We start from the raw sequence: 25,086 nt of genomic DNA, 5'->3' as shown, positions 1-25,086 counted from the left end.
CAGTAAATGTATCAATTCAAGTATCCTATGTTTTAGATTAAATGGCATTTTTTCAGAGTTTTTTTCTGATGGAGATAGACTGAATTAAAACTTGTTTTCCAAGAATCAATTTTAAACCATCATTCACATGTATGGGCTACCACCACTATCAAGGGTTACTTTAATAGACTGTAGCCTTTCTGATTGCATTATATATTCTGGCCTTGGGCAAAGTTAAAAAGCATACCAAGTGCTAAAATGGCAATCATACAAAGTATACAGAGGATGAGTTAATTTTATCACCAGCAATTTTGCTGTTACTATGGCAAGTGTGAAAGCATTCCTGTTATTTAAGGCAGGATTTTGCAGTGCTGCAAGTCCTCATCTCAGAGGTGCTTGAACCCTTTTTTCATATATGAATTACTTCTACATTCACTCCTGACTTTTCCCTTGTGGAAAAACATTGCAAGCCCATGGCCTCACATGCTGGTCACACTCTGAGGTTTTCAGGACAGCTTCAACATAGCATTTGTATTTTAACCTGTCTGAAACTGCATGCATGAACTGGCTCTCGTCCTGATTTTATCCTTGGCCAGGAAGACCACAATTGGACCTTGAATTTTGCCAAGGAAGTAGTTCAGTAAAGAATCCCCCCAAGAAGCAGAAAACATCATCAGATTGGGAAAAAAAAAAAAAAAAGAAATTATACGTGGAAGAAGAAGTATAAACTAAAATAACTATTTTAATGAAATAAATTAATGTAATATGAACCTGTATAATACTAGAGAAATATGTGCCTCTGGAGAGAATGACAAGAAAGGACAGAGCCTTCCACAACAAAAAGAGATGCTGATTTGCCACACCAAACTATTTTATCATTAAAAAAACATAGAGCTGAGTAACAACCAAAATAGTTAACAAATGCTAGAACAAAAATAACAGGAGAAAAGAGTCATCTAAAATATGGTACAGAGTCAGGCACTATATATAATTTAAAGTAAGCACTTATGTAAACTGCTGGAGTTGGGGATCAGAGTATGCAGCTCAGTAAAGCCCTAGTCCACATCACTGGTGTGATCCCATCACAGTTACCTTCAGCTGTGGGTTTCTCAGTGTAGGAGAAAGAGGATTAGGAATAATAAAAAAATTATGAAAAGCACTGGAAAACTGTTGAATGTAGAGAGATTGGAAAGACTCTGGCTGTTAAATATGAAGGGAAGATATACTATGATAAAAATAAAAAAAACCCACTTAATAGTGTAAAGAAAGTGAACCATTCTTGCCTGTATTTTCTAATCCAAGAACAAGAGGGTATTTCTTTAAACACCATACAAATACTGAAGAAGAAGAAAATATTTTCACATTATATAAATCACAGGAGATGGGGATTGCACTTTACCACACACTTGCACAAAGCCACCCAGAAGTGGGCATGAGAACTATACACTCCTGCAATTTAAATATGAATAAACTCCAAAGGTCATCTCATCTATTACTCCACCCAGAGCAAGGCTACGTAAGGTTGTCTAATTGCTTAGTAAGATCCAAAAGGCACTGAAATACGTTGCTGCTAACATCTAGTCCAAAACTTTCTCTGTTTCCCTGGCACATCCTGCCCTGTTCTTCAGACAGAGAGCAAACTGCTCCCTCTGCCTTTCCAGGTTTCTTTCATATAGTGAAAGACTCTTATCCCATTTTCCTTTCCTCTTTCTTTCTTCAGCACAACATTAAGTCTTCAGTTTTTACTAAAAGATGATCTTTTAAGGCTCTGATCATTCTCAGCCATCTGCTTGGGACTCTCTTCAATGTAGTTCCACTCTTTTCTTGTGGTGCAGCGCCCAGAATTGGGGAGTGCTCCAGTAATGGTAAACAGGGTCTGAACAGACAGCAGTGCTTGCTTTACATGATTTACATGAATATTCTTGCTCCTACACCACAGAGGGAGACTTTCCTTTCTTTTCCAGCAAGGTATCTCCTCATGTTTAGTCTGTGATCCTCCATAATGCCAGGTGTTGTTGACGAAGAATTTCTATGCAACGCGTTGTTCAGCTCCTATACTTGCCTGCTTGGTCATTCTCCAATGCAGGATTTTGCATTCCCATGTATTAGATCTCACCCCCTTCTTGCAGATCTTGCCTCCAATTTGAGTTCTCATTCTACCATTACAAAGGTTGGCACCCCTCCCACCATTATGGCAGCTATGACTTCAGTAAGGAAATCATCTCCTTTTTCATTGAAAGACTTCCAACAAAAATACTTAATAATTGTACTGGGACCAGATTACCCAGCTGAGGATCACCATCTGATCTATGTACACACACTCACGGGGATGACTTCTGTGTGCACAGAGTTCTGCAACCAGATTATACTCACTTTACAGTAATTTACTTTGTGTTTGCATGAAAAGCCATGTGAGACAGTGTCAAAATTTATGCTGAAATGATGACTGGTATATTTTCCTGCTGAAAAAGACCACTGCCTTGTCTAGAAATACATTAATTCATGCAGGCCATCCCTCATACACTTTCATGGTTTTGCCCATTATTTTCTTTCTACTCATATTTTCTCATCTTATGTAGTCCCTGTAAATGCAGAGATCCAAACTTCAGACTTCCCTTTTCCCTGACTTTGCAATTGTATTGGGGTAGAAACTGGCAACACACATCAGTAAACTTGTTTTTTTCTTGAAATGGCCTAAAAATGGAATTATCTAAAATTAAAAATACTGAAGTGGGACCAGGCAGGAATTTCCAGCGGGGAAAAAGTTCAGAGAAGCAAGAGACAACCATTCACAGAAAGCAAACAAAACCCCCCCAAAATGGTTAACTTGATGAATTGTTACCTAGCATGCCCAACCTCACCTGTCTGATTCTCAGACCTGTTCTTTCTTCTTCCTACCTGATATTCATTGCTTACAAAAAACACAAAAACTAGCAACTTTTTTCAATAGAAGAAACTTATTTTTCAAAATAATATTTTCTAATTATTTCCATGGAACATTCCCCCTCCCCCAAATCTAATACCAGTAATAAACTGTTGTAACTTTTAAATAGCTCTAACCAAGCTATTCGAATGCTCCAATTTATTCCAGATATCTTTTCAACCAATAAAAAAGTTTCAGAAAATTTTGGATTTTTAAAAAATGGCTCATTAAAAAAAAATTTTTGTTGGTTTTTGGAAAATGTGCTTTTTACTTAATTTGTTTCTTTTTATTACAAAGAGATAATACAAATTTGAGGGGTTTTTTCAAAAAATAATCCATATCTAGCAAAATTATCAAATATATATGAATATACATTGTTACATACAAGTTATATACTATGAAATAGTATATACTACACCATAGCGTAACATAGTATATAATACCTCCTGAACTAGATACTTAATTATTTATTTTATAAAATTAACATAATTCAATTAAGAACATTTTCTTTTCATAAATAGAAGTTGGTCAATTGACAAAATTGCATTTGTCACAGCTAAACTTCAATATATTGCACAATTGTTTCCAACATCTTTTTTTTTTAGGGAAGTTACTCTCTGATCTGTAACTGCTTGCTGCATTTTAGTGCTCAGATAACAGTGACTCTCTGGCTGTCTGTCACCACAGCAGTCACTGGCCCACTTCAAATCTGTCTTTGAAGCTGTTACTAATATTTTGGCATTTTCTTTCTTTATAACTCCCACTGTGTATTTACCTATTGTATGTCTACTGCTTATTGCATGTCTCTTAACTAGCTAATGATTTCTTCAGCAAACTATGCCCAGCTGTTCCCTGACAATTTAAGTCAAACTCCGTCCTTCCTCTTCAGGAAAGCGATCACAAAATATTTTTCCCCTAGTTTTCTGGTGCACTTCTAAACTTCTACCTGCTCATTTTCAGTGGATAACTTCATACTCTTTTATTGTCTTTCCATCTTCTTTAGGTTCCAAGTGAGTAAGTGGTTATTTCATACACAGCAAGAAGCAAAGCCATCACAAGAGGCAATAAATATTGGTAAGTCGAAAACCTCCAAATGGTCCAATTTGTCTGCCTGCCTGTCATTTAAGCTTATACTGTGAAACAAAATGCTTCATCACTGCATGGGGAGATGTGTGATGGCAACTTCACAAAGATCAACATTTTTTCCTGACTGCCTTTTACCCTGGCAGAATATCACAAATTATTTCTTTTTGGTTAGATAGCTTTTTAGGGAAGCAGGGAAAGCTAGACCATTAACCCTACTGTTATAAAGGCCAGGGGCTCAAATCAACAGCGTTCATGCATGTTGCAAAACAACATGAAGAACTGATGTATAACACCAATGTTTTCACCCCTCACAAATATTTCAAAAACACCATATACACACATATACGTGTACATACCTTATGTATCTCTTATATTATTTCTTAAAAGCATACAAGCATTTTTTAGTTTGTAATTGCACTGTGTACTTTGTTGATTCATAAAATATATTCTCTGACAGCCTCTGATTGCTTGGAGCAACACCTCAGGTGTGCTCAGGTCTTGCCCCCACATGGAGCTGGACCTGGACCCATGGGTAGGAATCAATGCCCAGTGCAGTTCAGCTCCATCCAGATGAACTAACACAACTCCCCCAGTCCAGATGGACGGTCCATTACTGTCGGGATGGCAGGCCATTATCAACACCAGAAAGACAACTACTGCCTTCATTTTTAGCGGAGATACAGGGGGAAAAAAAAAACAGAAAAATACCCACCAAATCCAACCAAGCAAACAAACAAACCCCAAACCAAACCAAACAATCTGTGAATGGTTCTGCTTTTTCACTTCTAGCAAATCATCCCGTTACATCTACCTAAATTTCTGTGTCATCTCCTTTTGCCAACTCATCTTTGCCTCCCACTGACAGTGGACTTAGTACTTCCTTCTCCTTAGTTTACTTAACCCTTTAAGATCCTACGTTTGCCAAATTTTGCATTGAAAATTTTGTTTTGGTGGTATTAATAGAATATAATTACTGAATGCTTTGCATCTGTCATAATTTTTATTGTTGTATTATAATTGAAGTATTATTTTATTAGCAAACTCAGATTCCTTCAGCTGCATGTCAGCCCACAAAATATGAGCTAAACTTAGCCCTTTTCTTTTCAACAATATTATTGCATAGAAGAAATTCAATCTTCTTTTCTTTTCCTGCTCACATTGGTGGGTACAGATTGTATGGTGCAACATGCAAGATCTCTATGGCATGGCCAGTTGACATTATATAGTAGTAAAGACAGCAATTTCTGAGCTCGAACAATATAACGGGCTTTTTATGTGATAGAATTAACAACAATTTCCTACTGAAATAACAACAAATACATATATTATTATTAATGAGGGCATGATCTGGCAAGCTTTAACTGAAGTAGTGATGCAAAGTACAGCACAGCGAGGTATCTGTGACAGGGAGTACATGTTTCTCTTGCAGAATTTAATTGTTCTCTTCAGCTGACATACAGGAAGAGAAAGACATTAGAAAAATATTGGGTTTGAGTGGCATTGGCACAACTTTCCTACATGATGCAGGTATACATGGGTCTTGGTTCTTTGCCAAGAAATCTTTAGACAAACAAGAGATGGTCTTCCAGTGAAGTCAGTCTACCTCTATTTCTGTTTCTACTTTTAACTACTCCTGCAAGGAGAGACAAACAGTGCTTATCAATTGCCAGAAGGCGATAAATGCTTCTCGTCATGCTGAGACATTAACCCAGTGTTTCTTCTATTCAAGCCTGGATGCTGTGGAGGTGGGATGTAAATACCCCACATCATTTAAAAGGCATGGGGAAGTCCTGCAGTCCTAGCCATACTCCCACATTCCTGCCTGCCAAGGCATTCATCACTTTCACTCTGAGAAGGGGAAGCCCCAAATATCACTGCAGTATGAGATCAAATTTGGAAAGACAGAAAGATCTGCAGGAAAACATCACTTCAGAGCTAACGAAACACTAATTTTCAGCACCTTGCAAATCATCCCTGACTTTATATAAATGGGAACTCCGAGGTATCTGAATCTCAGATCATAGCATAGTCCACTCCAATTTTAATGTTAAAGACCATCTGTAACAAATTGACAGCAATGTCTTGGCTGCCACATCTGCTCAAGTGTGAAAACTAATTTCAGGGTGTAGCCCATTGCATGAAGTTCATATAGTTCAAGAGGAAAATTTTATTCTAATTTTCTACTTAAAATATGTTGTCAAGGCACCTTTGCAAGATGACACTCTTTGCAGTATTGTAAATACCTCGGTCAAGTCATACCTTTGAGCACTACCTGGCAAGTGTACTTGCTGATTTCTTGACACATTTCCCATGCCAAAGCACTGAGTCAATCTTAAGATATTTCAGGATTAAACACAAACCACTACAATTAACACAACTGGATGTATCATCATGAAAACATTAAATGATCCATTCCTTACAGACATTTCTTTCCTTCCAGATCACATGGTAACTTTTAAGAACAAAGCATCACTTCTCAAGGAATATATACAGTAATATAGAGTTCAGAATAAAGAAAAAATATGGAATCCAAAGTAGTGTAGGTGAGAAACTGTGATATCATTTCCTTTTCTCCTTCCCTATTATGAACTGATTACCAAAAAGTGTTGCTGAGTTTCCAAATTCAGGACTTTCTAGACTTAGGAAATTACCATCTGGCTCTAATCTAAGGCAGATGACCTGTGGCTCAAAACACATTAAGCTCCCAGCAATAATCAATGTCACTGCCTCTATCGGTGAAAAACTAAAATCACAATTAACAGCAAGTTTCATCTCTCAGTGCGCTAAGCAAGAACATTAGCATTGTAAAATGCGCAATTGCCATTTTTTTCCTAATGGCAGAGCTATTAATTCATTGTTATATGGCTCCTGAAGTGAGGATAAAAGTCTTAGGATGACTTGCATTTCAATATGGAAATCAGGAGAACCTGAGCGCTGCAAATTCATCTTCACACACTTATATTTTCATGGCTACAGGACTACATTAGCAGTGATGTTTTCCTAGCAAATAACAAAGTTATAAGAACAGCAGGCTTTCTTGCCTATGCCTGCAATACTATTCTTTCTAGCTGGTACTTTATATTTGTTCTAAACAGTGGTTCCATATTTTTAAAATTATAAATACCTGGATAAATCAGTGAATTTTTTCCATTCTTTACATTTCAAGGCTGATTATTTATCCTGGATTTTCCCTACTGGGTACTGAAAGCTCTGATAATTTATGATCCCCAGGATTAAACTGGGGGATGGAAGACTGATAATCTCCTCCGCAGAATTTCCCTCAACTGACTCAGTCTGCTTTCTCCGGTAACTCTTTTCTTACAATTGCTGAGAAAGATCCATTGTGTTCTTGATTTTCATTAAATGTGGTCATGAGCAATGTCTAATAGCCAAAGATGATTCACTGGATTTTATGGGGAAGGAAAAAATGGCTGTTCCATTTTTACCCAGCAAGTTTTTTCACACTCCCATAACAATGAGAAGAAATGGAATTTTTCAGCAGAAAAAATGGTGCAGGTAAAAATAATGATGTCAGATTATAGTATCTGAAAGATGAAAGTAAAGTTTCATCTCACTCATTTTCATAAAAGATTTCAGTTTTGTCTTACCCACTCTCATTTGCTGCTCAGAAGTTGATCAAGTTTTAATTCAAGTATGTATGAATATCCACAGTCTATATTCTTCCTGCTTATCCTTTACATTTTAGTTAATTTTGATTATTCTTTACAAAGCAAAATCGTTTTTAGACAAAGATCATGGTTTCCCTGCCTAATTCTATCATGAGAAGCCCTCTATACCTCTATTGAACCTATCAATGTATATTTACATAAAACATTTAAATGCAAAAAACATTCTTGCCATTCCTAGCCAGGAACTAACAACAAAGCGATTACACCCACAAATACACTTTGAAGCTCAAGGCTTTCAGAAATCTAAAGAAAAGGTTGGCAGAGGAAAGCCCTGTAGTGATAGCAACTGTGAGGGGAAAAAGTATATATATATATATAGTATTAGTTGGGCTTTGCAATAAAATAGAGTTTATGTGACAACCTGCCTATCTCTCTGATTATCGGTCAGTCATATTCTGCTTGACTAATTTTTGGAGCTGTTGATCAATCTCTGTCACATCTGAAATAGGGCTAGAAGTCTCCAAGATAATTATGATCCTACAGATTTTCTGACGATAAGAGTTTGGGTAACAGAGAGAGATGCTATTTCATGTTATTCTAAAACAAGAGCAGCCTGATAAAACTTCTGTATATTACGTTTGACAGAGATCAGCATATTCACATTGCCAAGCATTTGGCAATGTAGCTCTTGATAAGGTCATGTAGCTCTTGATAAGTTAGCATGCGCTGACTTTTGTGAAATGAAGGGGATCAGAAGATACTCAATGTTTCCTGGAGCAAGAGTTGGATGAGAGAATAAAAGGAATAAATTAAAGGCAATTGAGTTCAGGTAAAAAATTAAAATTAAAAAGAAATCTGATAGAACTGATACAATCTTAATTTTCAATAAATCCTCAGAAACATCTAGGCCATTTGGGATGTCACATACCCACAGTTCAGTTGAAAACTAAGTTACGACCTCTGCTTTGTTTCCGGAGCTTATTACCAGATGTGTCAGTGCACCTGGTACAACTAGAACCATCTTCAAAAACACCCCTAAAATCAGTTCCTCTACATGGACTACACAGTCATCACTGGTCATCATGTCCCCATGACTTTGATCAGATACACATATCTTGGTGTTCAATACAGGAGTATTACTCCTGCCTTTTGATTACCTACCAAACACAGAAGTCAGCTAAAGGATGCATATTGCTTCTATATGAAAACATGCTATCTGCAAACAGGAAAATCCCATATCAAAAACAATGATAAATTTGAGGAAAATTTTGCAGATTTGGTTCATTTCTATTTACTACTTCACTTGTGTGTAGGTGTGTAAATGAATGCAGGTTGCCTATGCTGTGGTGTGTGTCAAATACATGTTCACACAGGTGTCACAACAGCCTGGGCAGCCCTCCTCTGTAACTTCTGAAAAGGAAGGAATCTGTAAGATTAGAAATCTTCATTTCTAAGTGCTGATGCGCTGAAAAAAGCAATTTCTACCCAAGTCTAAGCTAATATCACAGCCCAGCATCTGCAGATTAGCACAGCCTGTAGGCACGATGGCCCTGGCAGCACGTCAAGGAAGTCTCTGGCAGTGCAGCCCATGTGACAAGACCTTGTGGGCAGGAAGCCACACAGTTTACACTTCACACTTCAGGCACACAGTTGAGTAATGACCATGAAACTGTTATTGCCATGGTTCATTATGTTATGTCAAAGCGGACAATGATTGTTTTTTCAACAAAATACTCTTAATTTAATGAAACTGAACTGATATCCATTACAATCCAGAAAGGTTCAAAGGAGATAATAATGTCTGAAATGCTGCACGGTTCCTGTTTTTATTGCTGATCTATGCATGTTTTGACAGTAATCACTGAACCCTTAGATGGTTCCAGAGGTTCCCATGGTGCTGCTATGAGAAGTTTTGGCAGATTTTGCAGTCCTCAGATCAACAGCAGGAGGATTTACTCAACAGCAAGTATTGGGTTTATTCTTTTCACACATCAGAGCTTCAAGCCTATATATTTTGTCATAATACTTTAAAAAGAAAATTTTAAAAGTAAAATTAAATGGATACTAAAAACTTGAAATCTAATCAATCTAAAAAATAGCAACTTTTTTCTCCTGAGGTTGTTTGTGGTTTTACAAAATACTTCACTTGTTTCACCTCACTTTAAGAAATTACACTATCAAGAAAACTAGCTATACTTCACTCTCCTGTGAAGAAATAAATGTAGAAAAAAAAGCAAAAAAGAAGTTTCGAGTACATTTATTATATGTTTTGTGTGTCATTGCAGAAGAAAAAATTAAAACTAATTTCTGCAGAGACCTCTTTATATTTTTTACTTGACCCTAGTAAGAAAGTAAGTAGTTCTGTTACTTCAGGGTCGTTACAGAGGATGTGTAAAATTAAGCACTTGCGTCAATTTGGACTGTATTTCAGATTGTATTGCATTGTTTGTCCACAAAATAGCCAAAGCACCTAAATATGAGTTGCCATGAATACCCTACAGCAATTCAGCCTGACTATCTAAACCTCGTGTTCTAGAAGTCATGCAAAGAAATCCAGAGTCAGAGAATATTCTGAGTTGAAAGGGATGATGCCTAAACTCTCTTTGCATCCTTGACTTATATTTGTTGACTTTATTAGGCACTGGCAATTCTGAATTCTGTTCAGAATCACTAGTAGTGGTGCCTAATTTTATTGCATATAGTGGGCAAGGATTGAAGTAACCAATCATCTGGGAAGTCAGAAGCTTCAACTCTAAGTCCTACTTAGACCACAGGGAGGTTTCAAGCATTGCTTTCGTTCCCCAGAGCGGTATTTTAACCACCAACTTGAACACAAGGTTGGGACCAAGCCTTTTCTGTCCCTTCTTAGGGACCTGGGCCAAAATGCTGACTATAACAGGAGGAGGAACGGAATGTGGACATAGAGCTGCCAGGGAAGATGATTGTGTCGCCTCTACTCTTATAATTTTACCAGTATAGCAAAGTCCTGACACCAATTGTCACCACTTATGACTGCTGTTAAAGGAATCATTTTTCATCCCTGCCCTAGAAAAATGAGGTTCTTCACATGAATCTGCTCCTGGAAAAACCACTTCTGTTAGTTCCTTAGCTTATCCCACAGGATAGCTGGTTAAGGTAAAAGCCCCAGAGAGCTTCTGCAGAGCTCTGTTCTACAGAAGCACTCTTCAGAGAAGCCAAGATGCAGTCCAACACAGCCCAAAAGCCTCAGTCATGCCTCTGTTGCGATCAGGGGCAAGGTAATGGTCAGGAACAAATGAACAAGTAGACAATAAGGAAAGAAAAAGGGCCAGGAAAGGAAGATTGGGTGCAAAGTCTGTGGCTGTTGAAAGCAATTACATATAAAGTGCAAAAACCATTCACAGCAGTGTCTGTTGGACTCCTGCTGACTTTAGACCCCACAGCTTTACTGAGTCCTGAAACAAAAAACAAGACCCAGGGAGGCTCTGAGAGGGATATTCTCTGCGTGGACTAGTTGCAAATACTACACTCTCCATTTTAGAAATAAACCTCTGAAATGAAAAACCCTACAGCTACTGCTTCTATTTGACCAAAACCAAATTCATTATTTTAGAAAACAAAACCTAACCAGTTCATGATATTTCATGGTCTGACCCAGTGTTTAATTATGCATCTACTCTGCTGAGTATCTTATTCTTCTATACTGCTTAGTTTTGTGGGATCTTGCATAGGTTTACTTTTTGGAAGTCTTCTGAAAGGGCAAGTGCTAAAGACAGTACATTGCTAGAAAATTAGTAGTCGTATGGTTCAGAAGTATTTGCCATTCTTTCAAAATGGCTGTTACTCCAAGTCCTTAAAAGTTTTTTTTTATGCAATTGAGGTTTTTGCTTCTCTCTATAGGTCTTTGATCACCTCCTAATTAAAGAAGTAATAACAATCAATTCTGTTTACATCTAACACAAAGCATGTTATTAAAGTTTGTCATTACTCATTTTCCTTTCTTGCATGAACATTTTCTGCATCACTGCTGCTGCGAGCATCAACCATTATAGTTATTCCTCTTAAATATTTTTATTAAGTGGCAATTGGATATGAAGAGTTGAAATGTCTGCAGAACTCATGACTCTCAGGATGCTTCATTAAAGCAAAGTTAACAAAATACTTGAAATGCACCAGGATCCTGTTGTTTTGCTCTGGATAAAGTCTCATTAAAACAATGAAAGGGAACTACACACCTCTCATGGTCTACATCCATGTTTGATCACTGGTTTGAGTTATCTGTTCTCTGAGTCAGAGCCCTGCAAGAGCACAAGCCCCAGAAATGGTGGGGAGGGCCAACTTCACTTTCTTATGTTCCTATTGATCAGCACTGTTGGGTTTTTTGCCAAGGAGAATTTGAATTTAGTTCTGTGGTTAAGGCAGAGTCTTCTGACATCCTCTATGGAACAGAAAACTTGTTTTCTCTGTATTCAAGTAAGATTCTGTCAGCCACCATAGATGAACTTCACCAGGCAGAACACACTGCCTTCTTACCAAGTCCCATAATAGTTACTTGACTTGAAGAAAAGCCCTTGTTGCCAGAGGCTTGATTAGTTTCTAATTTTAAAAAGAGAGTATCTTTTAAAAATAAAAAACAATAATGGAACAAATAAAGAAAATTACTTCTATTCTAATTGTTTCTGTGTAGTAGAATTGACTAGGAATTTTCTAACAAAACATTTTTTCATGGAGTATAACAAAGCTTCAAACCCAAGTGATTCACAGAAACATTTTGGTTTTGACATATTTTTCCCAAAACAGAAACAGGATTCTGACAGTCGAGAAGCCATCTTCCTTAGTGGTCTGCTAAAAAACCCCTGTTTCCTTATGTGTGGCTCAGAGACAGCCCTGTTCTGTGTGCTGCCTGGTGACAAGTAAGAGCCTAAGCAAGAGTTTGTCGCAGAGCCAGAGGTTCATGACAGCCCAGCTGTGCTGGCAGCTCTCAGACACACAGCACTCCTTAGGCTCCCCTTGGCATGGGGAGAAACTACCCTTATTCCAGGAAAAGTCTCCGACTGTCCCAATACCAGAAACTTTCCAAAACCCACTCTTTTTCAGATTCAGCACTTGGGGCACTTGGCAGCACACAAGACCCCTGACATTATATATCTGCCTGCTCCATGTCACTCTGAAAAATGAGGACAAAATGAAGTACTCCTGCAGATAACTTTTGTATATGATCTGTAGAAACTTTTGGACGCCCAGTGCAAATATTATCTTGAGCCTGAACTAGCTCCACTAGGTCACCTGCTCCCTGTACCTCCTTTGAACATGGTGCTAATTGCAAACTGTCCTCTTGCACTCTGAGCACCAACACTGTGCCCCAGAACAGTTGCAGAGTTAAGGGGTTTAGTGGGCCAACTACTGACTACCAGCCAGCTCCTTTCTCAAAGAGTATCTGCTTTGTAAACAGTTCTGCTAAGAAACACATTTTCATTTTATACGTTAGTCTGTATTAAGCAGTAGCATTGCAGAAATGAAGTCACAGATATTCTGCAACCTAATTTACCATTAAAGAGCAGACAAAATGATGACCAAATGTTTGGATTTACAAGAGCTCAGATAAAGAGGAATACTCATTATTCCAGGTCAGAAGATGAAATTCAGCTGCTCTCAGGAGGAGACTTAATACCCACCTCTGTGTAGCTGGTTATCTGGACCCCATAATTTTAGCATTACAGCAGAATAAAGGGCCAGGGCCCACTAGGCATTGCATGGAAAATAAGACTTACAGAACAAAACTGAAGAATGAGGAAAAAAATATTTTTGTCAAAAACAAGTCCTTCCTCAGCTACAAGAGGCATAATTCCAAGGTAGTGGGGGACTAGTGGACTGGATATTGAGAGGCAGTAAGACAGGTCCCCCATCCCTGGTTGCAGGAGACTCTTACAGTAGCCAGTATTAGCAAAGAACTTATACATACTGCTTTGATGAGAGCATCTTCCTTCTCACAAATCACAGGCATCAACCATGGCATGAGGGTTCAGTTTTCCCAGTTATATAGTTTGGGCACAGCTCCTTGGGTACTGCTCCAGTTAGTAGACAGGATAACAATCAGAACAGCAGGGGGTGGGGAGAAAAAGGGACTGTATTTTTAACCAAGATGCAATTAAGATGAAAGGTTAATAAATGATGTGATTTTAATGCTTCAGCCCAACCAGACAAGTCTCCCCTGCTGTGCATACTCCTTGTTTTCCTGTAAATTCATAGCCCTTCACATTTATTTCTTTCTTCCACAGCTATTTTAACTTACATCTTAGTCACTTGACCTTTCTAATATCATAGCAAGGCAAAATGTGTCTTCTGACACCCAGAGTCTCCTTGCTGCAGACAGCTGTACCTCGGACCTGCGCTTGGAGCATGTGTTGGGAAGTGCTTATGGAAGTCAGAGCAGCGTTTCTGCTTATCCATATTTCTTGCTTTCATTTCTCTCTCTGCTGACCGGGTGCTAATTCTCTGTCACCTCTAAGATATCTCAAACTAATACTTTAATGTGTTTCATGCTTTTTTTTTTTTTTTATTACTCATTTTGTTAGAAGTTGACATGATTTTGTCAGGATTGCAAACACTAGCCAATGCTCCCCCTTTAATCTGCTGGGGAGGTAATTCTAGGTATGAGATTTGTATCTCACCGCTGTAGAAGCAAATAAACACATAGAAAAATGACCCAATATTTTTGTATGCTTCTAGATACTCATTTTCCTGCTTGATTTGGGCTACTTCCTATTACTTTAATTTCTTTTCCCAGTACTCTCCTGAATTAGCTCTTGAAGGAGGAGATAATTCATTCGGGGGAGGAACAGAGAAAAGCCATCACTAATAGGAGCATTTCTCCTTATAAAAGGACAATTCAAAAAGGTGGGTTTTTTTCTTTAATGCAGCTTCAGCTGCATAAATTACAAAATATTTAGTACTTTGTTATGACAAGCCTGTTACATGCTACCTCCTATTGTTCTGCTCTTTTGGATTCTAGACAAAGAAATTGGAAGAAACAAATGTGGGGAACTTTGAAATTGTCATTAATGGCCCTCAAGAGTAACTAAAGGCACCCATGAGTAAATGTTTTATTTCTTTTTGCAATATTTCAATATTACAACTTCTGAAAGTTACATCCCCATGGGATATCAGAGAACAGCCAGAATACAGTGTCCAGCTGAAAACATGGGGAGAATTCCTTTTATGTACCTGTACCAGGAGTATCCAAATTAAAATAAAGGCAAGAATAAAGTTTTACCCTTAAAGAGGTGCTAGGACTGTTCTAATGTTACAAGGTTTTGGTTTACATCTTGTCTGAAAGGTAGATCTCCTTCAGCACAAGGATATTTAAATTTGTGGTGAAAGAGGAGGGAATGGCCAGTACGGCTTCCTGGAGCACATAGGACAGTCTTAAGAACTTTCTCATTAATCCACAATCCAAACTTGTATCTGCTGACTCGAGGAAATAGGAATATTGCAGCCTGAGATGGACGATGCAGACTCTAGTTCTTTGGGCAGATGAGAATTCCTATTTAAAGCATTATACATGAAAGATGAAAGGAAGAAGGGCAGCCTGTGTAACAAAATTAACTCCTACTTAGAAAATAAGAGAAACTGGCCATTACAAAATACTTTTCTTAGAATAAACAGCAAAACGGATTCCAGTGTACAGCATACAGGGAATGAAAAGAGATACAATGTAGGAAGACTACAAAAGGAAGTTATATTAAAAAAAGGAATTAATTTGCAATATGAAAGAAAAGTTGCATTTAAAGAGAAGATTCTACCTTAACAGCATTATTCTATTTATATTTTATAGAAATAACTTCAGGAAAAAAAAAGTTTCTGCTTCTAACTGGATTACAACATTTCCTTATTTTCAAAACAATTCATGGAACATGGTTTCACTCTAACCAAGCTGTTTAAGATTTTTAAGCTTGACTATACAAATTACTTTATCTGTGTGCATAAGAACACAAAATGAAATATCATGCCTGTTTGGCAGGCATTGTCCTCTACCAGAGAAAATGAACAAAGCTCAGCTGTCCATACAGGCAGGCATGAATGACAGAATCACAAGCACAGATGTACACAAGGAACAGTTTATTTTAGCAAGAAGGCTGGACAGCTGTTGCTGTGAAGTTCCGACTAATTACTGCAAAAGAGTGTTGCAGAAAAGTACAAAATGGATGCAAATTTATGCTCAAAATAGAAAACTTTTTTTTAGTCTGTACCTTTAGTACTTTTAAATTCAATTTTTTGCTACTTCTTGGGGTTTTTTCTACAATGTTACAGTTTTACTCTGAAGGACTATATACTTGCCACTTCTTTTGTTTTCTAATAACTGATGATTAACATATCATCAGCAGAACCGTTTTCTAATAAAAACTATCACACTTAAAATAGGCATGATTATTTTTCTGTGAATAAAATCACACTTAAGGTCTTACTAACATTCTCATTGTGAGAACAAAACCACCTCAAACTTAAAATTGGTTTGAGGTTGCAAAAAGCCTGGGCTATATTTGCAATCAACAGCACCTACTGATATACTGAATTTTCACAAGTCAAGAAGACTGAAACACTTTCACAAGCCATATTCTGTCTTCAGGGATGGCAGTGTGAAATCAATGGAACACTTATGTCTCATGAATGCTATAAAAATCGCGATGTTATAATCCTAAATATATTTTCTGGCAATCTAAATTACAGAATAATATTTGAAAGATATTTCACCATTCATATACAAAATTTTTTTTTCATTTTTAATATTGAAACAATTCTGTTTTAAAGTATTTTACCACGCTGAAAAAGCTTTAATACATTAACTGTTAGTGTATCAGTTACCTGAACAAATGTTTCACTTTAACAGTTGAAATAATTCCACTGAGCAAACAGTGCTATCCATAAGCAAACATAAATAGCAACAAAGCCTTTATTTCCAGTATTTTAGATCTTGACCAAATTATTCTAAATCAGTTAAGACAGTCAGCTAATGCTGAGATTCAAGTTTGCAAACCTTCCCCCAGCATTTATGATTTAATTTAGGACAAATTTCTCCTTCTTTGTATATGTGGCTTAATCCAAGTCAAAATAATTATTTTATATTAATTACTATAATATAAATCATTATTTGAACTGACTAGTTATTAATCACTTAAGTCAATATAGTTTCTCTCTTTTTTTTTTTTTAACAGCATCACTATTCAGCATACCCAGACCATCTTTATTCCTAGAATTCATCCACTGGACAAACTAAGACTGCTCCTATAACCAGCCAGTAATTTGTTTAAATTAGTGTTTTTCTTTTCTCCATCCAACTTATCCCACTTCATGGTACGTCTACTGTTCTCAGCCCTGATTAGGCTTCTGCTTTCAATTAAAAGAGCAATTTTTCCTCCAGGAAATAGGAAAACTTAGCATTGCACATGTCACCGCTCCAGTCACAAAACCTCACTTGCTGAGTGCTGCAGTACATAAAACTGATCTCCAGTTCAGCCTGCACCATATGCTCCTCAGGGAACTTCTGGCTGGGAAAATTATAGATGCCTTAGAAGTAAGTATTAGGCAGACAAAGCAGAATTTTAGCAGCTATATCAGTTCACAATGTGCATAGGCTGAGAGCAGCCTGGCTGGAGAATGGACCCATTCTCCAGTTGGCCCATCTGGAGAAATCCAACACCTACTGGAGCTTTCCTTGGCCCAGTGTTTGTATGCTCAGTCTGCCAAGGAGCTGCAAAGGCAGCCATGAGCACGATGTGCTCTTCATCTCCTCCCCTCTCTGCAAAGGGCTGCGGTGGAATAGCCTGGGGATGGAGACTCCTTCCAATTGTCCACCCAGCGAACTGGCAACATTTCCTTCAGGCACACAGAGCTCCTACAAAGGTCCCTGCTGCGTGCCAAGCGAAGGACTATGTTCCATTTGCAGCAGTGTTTTGTGCAAAAAAAGGACAATAGGAGTACTTTCCTCATGCTCTTTGTCTCCAAAACATACCACTGTATGAAACACAAGCAGAGGGAGGTACAACTAATTACATCTGCCAAAACAGACTTCCAGCAAAATACGTAGCTCCTTGCAGGACTAAGTTCTTTAAAGTAACATTTTGTTTATTTTTAGCTGCTTTTTTGATGACTATTTTTCCATCCAGTTTTTTTTTTTCCTTCCAGCAGCAAGCAGTTAAGTTATTGTTATATCTGATCTCATTGCTTTAATTAAGTAAGTGCTTCTCAGTCCATGATCAGTTCTATTTTGGGCTGGTTTAAAGTTTATTTAATTTGAGATGTATACTAAACAGGGTAGCATAATTGCACATCTCAAAGCCTGCTTCATCCTAATATTAAAATGTTGGTTTGATTTCCTGAAAGTTTAAAAAAATATCTAAGAAGTTCCATGTGAATTTGTCAAAAAAACTATTTTATCTGCACTCTAAAAATACAAGTGAAAAATTGCCAAAGAACAAGACTTTATATGTGGTGTGTTCGATGCCTTATGTTTTTTTTTTTCTTTTTGTATAACAGGGATAATGAATACATACTGTGATAAAACCTGGGGAAAAAAGCCCTGGCAGAGGCAGAAGAAGGTCATCTTTTCCATTCACTGCCCAGTGATGGAATTAAAGATTCTGGTGTAATTCTTTTGGGGTGCCTGGTTAACCTGAGTGTAAGGGACTCTGATGATAAAGTCTCTATGGCATTCCTAGGGAGACTGCACAATTGCCTCACTTCACTTAGGAACCTTTTTTTCTTGTACAACCTGAATCTTCTTTGTTGCAACTTAAGCCCATTCTTTGAAAATTCCTTCCTTCCATCATCCCTTTTTTAAAGACTGGCAAAATGCATGTCATTTTAAGTCACCTGGAATTTCAGCCCCTTCCATAAGTTGTCAAGGTGCTCCTTATTGTTTTAGTAATTTCTTTGAATATTCTAGAATGCAGTTGATTTGGCCTAAATGATGTGAAAAGGTCTGACAGATTTAGGGATTCTAACCTGTTCTTTTACTTTCCTCTTTCTCACAAGTGTTAATTGTACCACACATTGCTTCAGAGTTGACCTTTTCAGAAGACTGATGCAGAAAAAGCCATTAAACATTTCAGCCTTCTTGGAATCATTTGTTGAGAGCTCTTCCTCTTTTCTATACAGCAGACCAATGTTTTTCTTAGTCTTTTTCACCAGTATTGTGCTGATGAATCAGTTCACATCACCCTTGACACCCCTTGCTAATAGCATCATTTTGTATGTGTTCCCTGTATTTCCATATTATTCCTTTTATTTGTCTTCACTGATCTAATTTTCTACCCATCCTCTATATGCTTCCTTCTTGTGACAGAAAACAACAGCTATCTTAAAATTTAGACACGTGTGTCTTTTATTTCCTATCCTTTTACATTTCACATTTGGATCCCGTAAGCCAGCATCATTTACATCTCTTGTCCAGAAAACTGATACCCTGCCGTCTTTAGTTTTGGTTCCTCTGAGATTCCAAATTGCAAATCTCTCTTTATTGAAAGTTTTGTTCTCAAAATCCCCTGTTTTCCTGTACTTTCTCCTTTTTCTCCAAAGACTAATGAACTCTGCCACTCTGTGGTCACAGAAGTTGCCTTCTACACTTCTTAGGTTAAATTCAAATCCAGAAAGCTTTTTCTAAAGTTGCTTATATGTTTCAAAAACTTGGTAGAGAACTTGTGCTCAGCTCCCACCACATATACCTGTAAGTAGAGAAATGCCCTATTATGATAAAATCATGCCCTGGCGAATGCCAGCTCCTCACAAAAAGCACTAATTCCAATCTTCTTGAGAATGTGTAACCACTAACATTATTTCCTTTACAGAGCACAGATCTCATTTAAGAGAGAGAGAGAACCTATGGCAGAGACATTAGAGTCGTGTTGTCAGCAGTGGTGTGTTGATCTGGTTCTGCTACTGCCTGGGTGCCCATCTGTAGGTTGGTAAGGTGGGATTTATTTCACCTAAATTTCAACACTAAATTCCAACACTAGTATAAATATCAACCTTTGCACTTGGCATATCAGTTGTTTTATTCCAGTCAGGGAAGAGGAACAGGCACATTAGGACATATTAATTCATCTGACTTACTTTAGATATCTTCTGTAAAACTGGGTGACTTAAAGACCCTGACACGAGTAGAAGTAAGAAAATTTCCATGTGAGAACTGACCTGGCCTTTCCCCTAACCTTGTGGGTTACAACCATGTGGTTTAACTTGTATTTTAACCAGTGTCTGAGAGAGAACATGCTAGGATATCACACCTGTACCTTTTTTAGATCTTGCTTCTAAAAGCAAGATTTCCAGGTTGATTTAATTTTATACTTCCTTTTTATTACATGGTTTGCTTTATTTAAGATTTCTACTCTGTTCTGCATATAGCAGAAACTGGTGACAACCCTGTCATTATAACCAACGTTCTCTTTTTCACATTTTCCCTACATCTTTGCTTTATACAGATCTGTCATATATTACAGAAAGCTTTCAGTAAATTTAAGAGTGAACCATTCAGTTAAGCTTGTCTTTCAGGGGTGGGGAATGTTCTAGTTTATTAACAGATGCAGTCCTAGGCTGATGGCAATTACAATTTAAGTGAGTTGACAACTACTTGGTAGTCTCTGTAAGGAAAGTAAATGGCCTCAGTTTATCTGTAACTTCCCTAAAAAGCCTTTTGCTCTAGAGATACCTCTCCTGAGGCACCTTCCCAAGTTGAAGAGAAAGGAATCAGCCCCATCCTCATTCTCAGAGAACAAAGGTCTTTTAGGCTCTCAGGGCTGTCAGTGCAGGTGTATTACAACACTTTTAAAGATGGCTTATAATTAATTGAAGACTTTCTTTGTCTCATATACATGAGACAACACTGTCTTCTCAAAGTATCAAAATGAGAGAGGAAACATGGAAACATTCTCTTTTTTTTTTTTTTTTACTCCGCCAGCTCCCTTCCCTCCTTCTAATTTCATCTTTCTAGCTGCTATCTGTTTCCTCTTGGAAAAGCCTTTTTTAACACACCTATTGAGTGACATATTTTTTATCTTTAATGAAAGTCCTCTTAATGCAAATGCTACATTGTTTGAAAAAAACCCCAAAAAACTGAAAAAAAATCCAAACTGAAACCTGTTCTGTTCTATTTACATAGTGAAGACCAGCAGGATTGTTTCAATACCTTCTGGAAAAACAATATTTAAAGAAGAAAGATGTTGGTTAGGAGAACAAGGCACCTTGTGCTGCACAAATTTAAATAAGCACAGCATTGCCAGCCAGTCAAGGGAGGTGATTGTCCTGCTCTACTCTGTGTTGGTGCGGCCTCACCTCGAGACCTGTGTGCAGTTTTGGTCACCACAATACAAGAAAGATATTAAACTATTAGAGAACATCCAAAGGAGGACCACGAATATAGTGAAGGGCTTAGAGGGGAAGCCTTATGAGGAGCGACTGAGGTAACTTGGTTTATTCAGCCTGGAGAAGAGGAGACTGGGGGGAGACCTCTTCGTAGTCCACAGCTTCCTCATGGGGGAAGCAGAGAGGCAGGCATTGGTCTATTCTCTGTGGTGACCAGTGACAGGACCTGAGGGAATGGCCTGAAATTATGTCAGAGAAGGTTTAGATTGGACATTAGAAAAAGGTTCTTCACCCAGAGGGTGGTTGAGCACTAGAACAGGTTCCCCAGAGAAGTGGTCACAGCACCAAGCCTGACAGAGTTCAAGAAGCGTTTGGACAATGCTCTCGGGCACATGGTTTGACTCTTGGGTGTCCTGTGCAGAGCCAAGAGTTGGACTCAAATGATCCTTGTGGCTCCCTTGATTTTAGATGTGTAAAATAAAATCTATTGTTAGGATGCCAGTACGGTTGACACACATGAGTGTGTGGTTGCAGAGCCTGCAGGAAAATGCTCCTGAGTAGTACATCTGAGGGGACCTGGTCGAAGCAGGATCCTGTGAATGCCTGGAGAGCCCAGCCATTTAGCACAAGTTAAGTTAAAGCATTGAAATGCAAAATCAGTCTCACAAAGCAGAAGTGCTACTGAGAAGATTACGAAAGATATACCACAGAATCACAGAACATGCTGAATTGGAAGGGACCCACAAGGATCATCGAGTCCAACCCTTAGCCCTGCACAGGACCATCCCCAAGAGTCACACCATGTGCCCGAGAGTATTGTCCCAATGCTTCTTGAACTCTGTCAGGCTTGGTGCTGTGACCACTTCCCTGGGGAGCCTGTTCCAGTGCCCAACCACCCTCTGGGTGAGGAACATTTTTCTAATATCCAACCTAAACCTTCCCTGACACAACTTCAGGCCATTCCCTTGGGTCCTGTTGCCATTGATATGATGAAAGTGTGCAATGACACTGAGTGGATTAAGAAAGAATGATGCAATTCATAAAACACATTGAGAAAGTGCCACCACTGATAAGACTTAGAAAAGCAATGTCAGGTAAAAAGAAGGGAAAGGGTGTAAATTGCCAAAGGCTACAGACCACACACAATCTGAAGGAAAAAGGACTCTTCTGCAGAAACACTGAGGGAGCTGTAAAATGGGGGCAATGGAAATCGGCAAGCCGGAGAAATTACCAAAAAGTGTGAGTGGATAAGTGGATACTTGTGTTTGTGAGCAACTACAGTTAGTAGTACCACAGATACACTTCTCTCCTTACCAATCTCATTTATAGAAGACATATATTAATGTAGAACTACTAACATCAGCTAGTACATGTGAGAATTAACTGTATCACTGGAAAAGGGGGTTACAACATTGTGGTTTTCTGAATTGAGAGAAGACTGAAGGGACACACTGACAATGGTCTTTGAGTACCTAAGAGGCAAAGGGGTATGAAGGATGAAGGATACCTCTGGGTATGAAGGATGGCAAGATAAAAATAACACAAGTCACTGAACTGCAGAAGGTAGACATCAGGAAAACCTCAGAGTAATAATGAACAAAGGCTGGATTCCTTGTGGAAGCTGTGGAATCTCCAGCAGTGCAGGTATAAAATGGCAGCTTGGACAACTGCTATCACAAAAAAAAGAAGTTACATATAACTGACCTCCTCTAGGAACAGAGGCAAACAAGGTGGACTTTTGAGATCTGATCCTGGCTCTTTATACGATTTTATGGCTGTAGCAAAGGTTAGTATAAACATTTTATTTTGATCATACAAGAAGCATGCTTTAAGGGAGATGTTACAGTGGCAAATAAATTACAGACATTCACAAAAATGGGCTTAACAGTGTTATAAGTTACTCTAAATCACCAGTTCAGCAGAACAGTGAAGCATAGTTCTTGTGTCTTACAGACTTTAGGTCTAAGGACACAAAACACCCAGTCTTGAGGCCCTGAGGAAATATTAAACCAAATCGATAACATCTTTAACAACAGAATAACCCTAGTCCTAAAAAAGTCAGTATTAGGGAGGGGTGTGCTGCAGGACAGCACAAACTCTCACATATACCACAAAAAGCAAGGCATCTCTAAACTGCTCTTCAGGAAAAAACTGTTAATGGAGATTTCCTAAAGAATTGCTGTTGGTGATTAAACATTCACACCTCAGTGTGCGTTTCACTTGTGGAGGGAGTCTAATGTGAATTGGATATACCATTACTAAGATTTAGTGACCCCATTTGTCACAGTGGTAACTACACACAGACTGCCCGTCTTTAACTAAAGCAAGCTCCATTTTAACAAGTCTTTTAGCTGTCTGCAGCTGCTTGAATGAAGCCTTTCTGTTGACACCCATGGGCTCCCTGGGGTGCTTATGTCAGTTCCTGGTGCTATCCCTTTTAATCTTAATGTGCACCTGTCAGAGCCCTCGGAATTTCTATTCAATATCACCTTCCCCTGAAGGTTCCTTCAGCCTGAATAAACTTGGGTTTATTTATTTATTATTACAGCGAAATAAGTTGTGCCCACTGACTTGATGCTTCTGCCTCGGAGAGCCTGAAGAGCAAAAAGCCAAGTGGTTTGAAACCCAGGCTTTCCAAGTTGCACACTTTGCAGTTGGACACCATAAAATCTGTTTCATGGTTCTTGTTAGAACCAGACGATCCTCAGAAAGGGCCCTTCTGATCTTACAGCCTATGAAACAATCTACCTCCAGATCTAAGATTTGTTATAAGATTTCCCAGACTTTGAAGACATACAGCGATCGTTTAGAGCTTTCGGCTTTGGATGTGCTGGTCTCTCACAAAGTCTGCCACGGCACCCCGGACAAGTTGTTCCGCGCAGGCAAGTGACGGGCGAGGGGAGTAGTGTGGTGTCCGCTGCCCTGCCCGCCCGGAGCACCACCCTCAGCGCCAGCCGGTGCTGCCCGGGGCTCCGGGGGCGCTCCCAGAGGCGAGCGCTTCCCGCAAGCGTGGTGGGACCGCGGCAGCGCCTCTTTGACAGGAGAAGGCAAAAAAGGAGCAGCGAGGAGACAGGAACATGCCCGGCACCGGCAGGAGCCCGCTGTGAGCCCGGGAACTGGGGAGGAAGAAAGGGGCTGCGCATCCCCGGCCCCCCCGCCCTGGCCTCGCCACCGCCGCCCCGGTCCCCGCCCGTCCGGCCGCTGCCGCCAGCGCGTCCCGCCGCTCACCGATAGTGGAAACGACGGTGCCCACGAAGTAAAAAGCGCCGGTGAAATCCCATCGGGGCCGGATGTCATCGACACGGATGCCGGCCACGTTGGCCTCCTCGTACTCCCGGAGAAAGCGCCGGAGCTCAGCGCGGCTGAGGTTGTGGCGCCGGGTGAAGTTCTCCAGCCGTTCCTCCCAGCGCTCCTTGGCTTCCCGCTCCGTGGGCAGCTCGATGGCCGAGAAGACGGCGGCGCCGCACAGCATGTAGAGCAGGATCAGCACCGCCAGCAGGAGGAACCGCGCGTTGTCCGCGTTCAGGCGACCCGCGCTGGAGCAGCAGCAGCCGCCGCCACACGCCATCCTCCGCCCCGCGGGACGGGGCTCCGCGCCGCCACGCTACGTCGGGGCCCCGCTGCCGCCGCCGGGCATCACGGCACCGCCCGCCCGCCGTGCGCGGGGCTGTGGGGCTCAGGGCGCCGCGGAGCCCGGCGACGGCGAGCAGCGCTCCGGAGAGCCGGCCGGCACCTTGGCCCCGGGGGCAGGGCGAGGCGGACGCGCTTCGGGCTGCAGCGCATCCTGCGGGCGAGGGAACCGCCCGTCCCCTCCCCGTCCCGTCCCGCAGAGCCCCTCAGCCTCACCGCCCGCCGCGCCGGGCTCCCGTGCCCGCCAGTTTCATATCCCCTTCCTGCCCCCGCCCCGAGCACGTCGGAGCGGGGCGCAAGGACAGGCATCGCCAGGCGCCTCCTGCCTGGTGGCGGGGGCGAGGCAGGATCCGCGCCAGCTCGCCCCGCCGCCCTCCCCCGCCGCGGGGCTCCTCCGCCCGGGTCGCGCCCCCGACGGTGTCCTCCGCCCCCCCCGAGGGTCGCTCCCCCCGGCAGAGGCCCGGCCGCCGCCCCCGGAGGTGTCTCCGGAGCTCCAGGAGAGCA

The 25,086-nt window shown here is 40.1% G+C and overlaps 1 protein-coding gene across 1 annotated transcript in view; it reads right to left on the bottom strand.

Moving 5' to 3' along the window:
- Positions 1–24,853, bottom strand: part of KCNK13 (potassium two pore domain channel subfamily K member 13) — a 50,541-nt gene extending 25,688 nt beyond the window's left edge. Inside the window, exon 1 of the mRNA XM_027673373.1 lies at positions 24,181–24,853. Coding sequence (XP_027529174.1) covers positions 24,181–24,520 — 340 coding nt within the window. The 5' untranslated portion in view covers positions 24,521–24,853. The remainder of the gene's footprint in view (positions 1–24,180) is intronic.
- Positions 24,854–25,086: the final 233 nt, after the last annotated feature.

This window comes from Neopelma chrysocephalum, unplaced genomic scaffold, assembly GCF_003984885.1.
Source record: "Neopelma chrysocephalum unplaced genomic scaffold, ASM398488v2 Primary Assembly neopelma1_24, whole genome shotgun sequence".
NCBI lineage: Eukaryota > Metazoa > Chordata > Aves > Passeriformes > Pipridae > Neopelma > Neopelma chrysocephalum.
The sequence above is the reverse complement of the archived record's forward strand: the minus strand, read 5'-3'. Positions and strand labels throughout refer to the sequence as shown.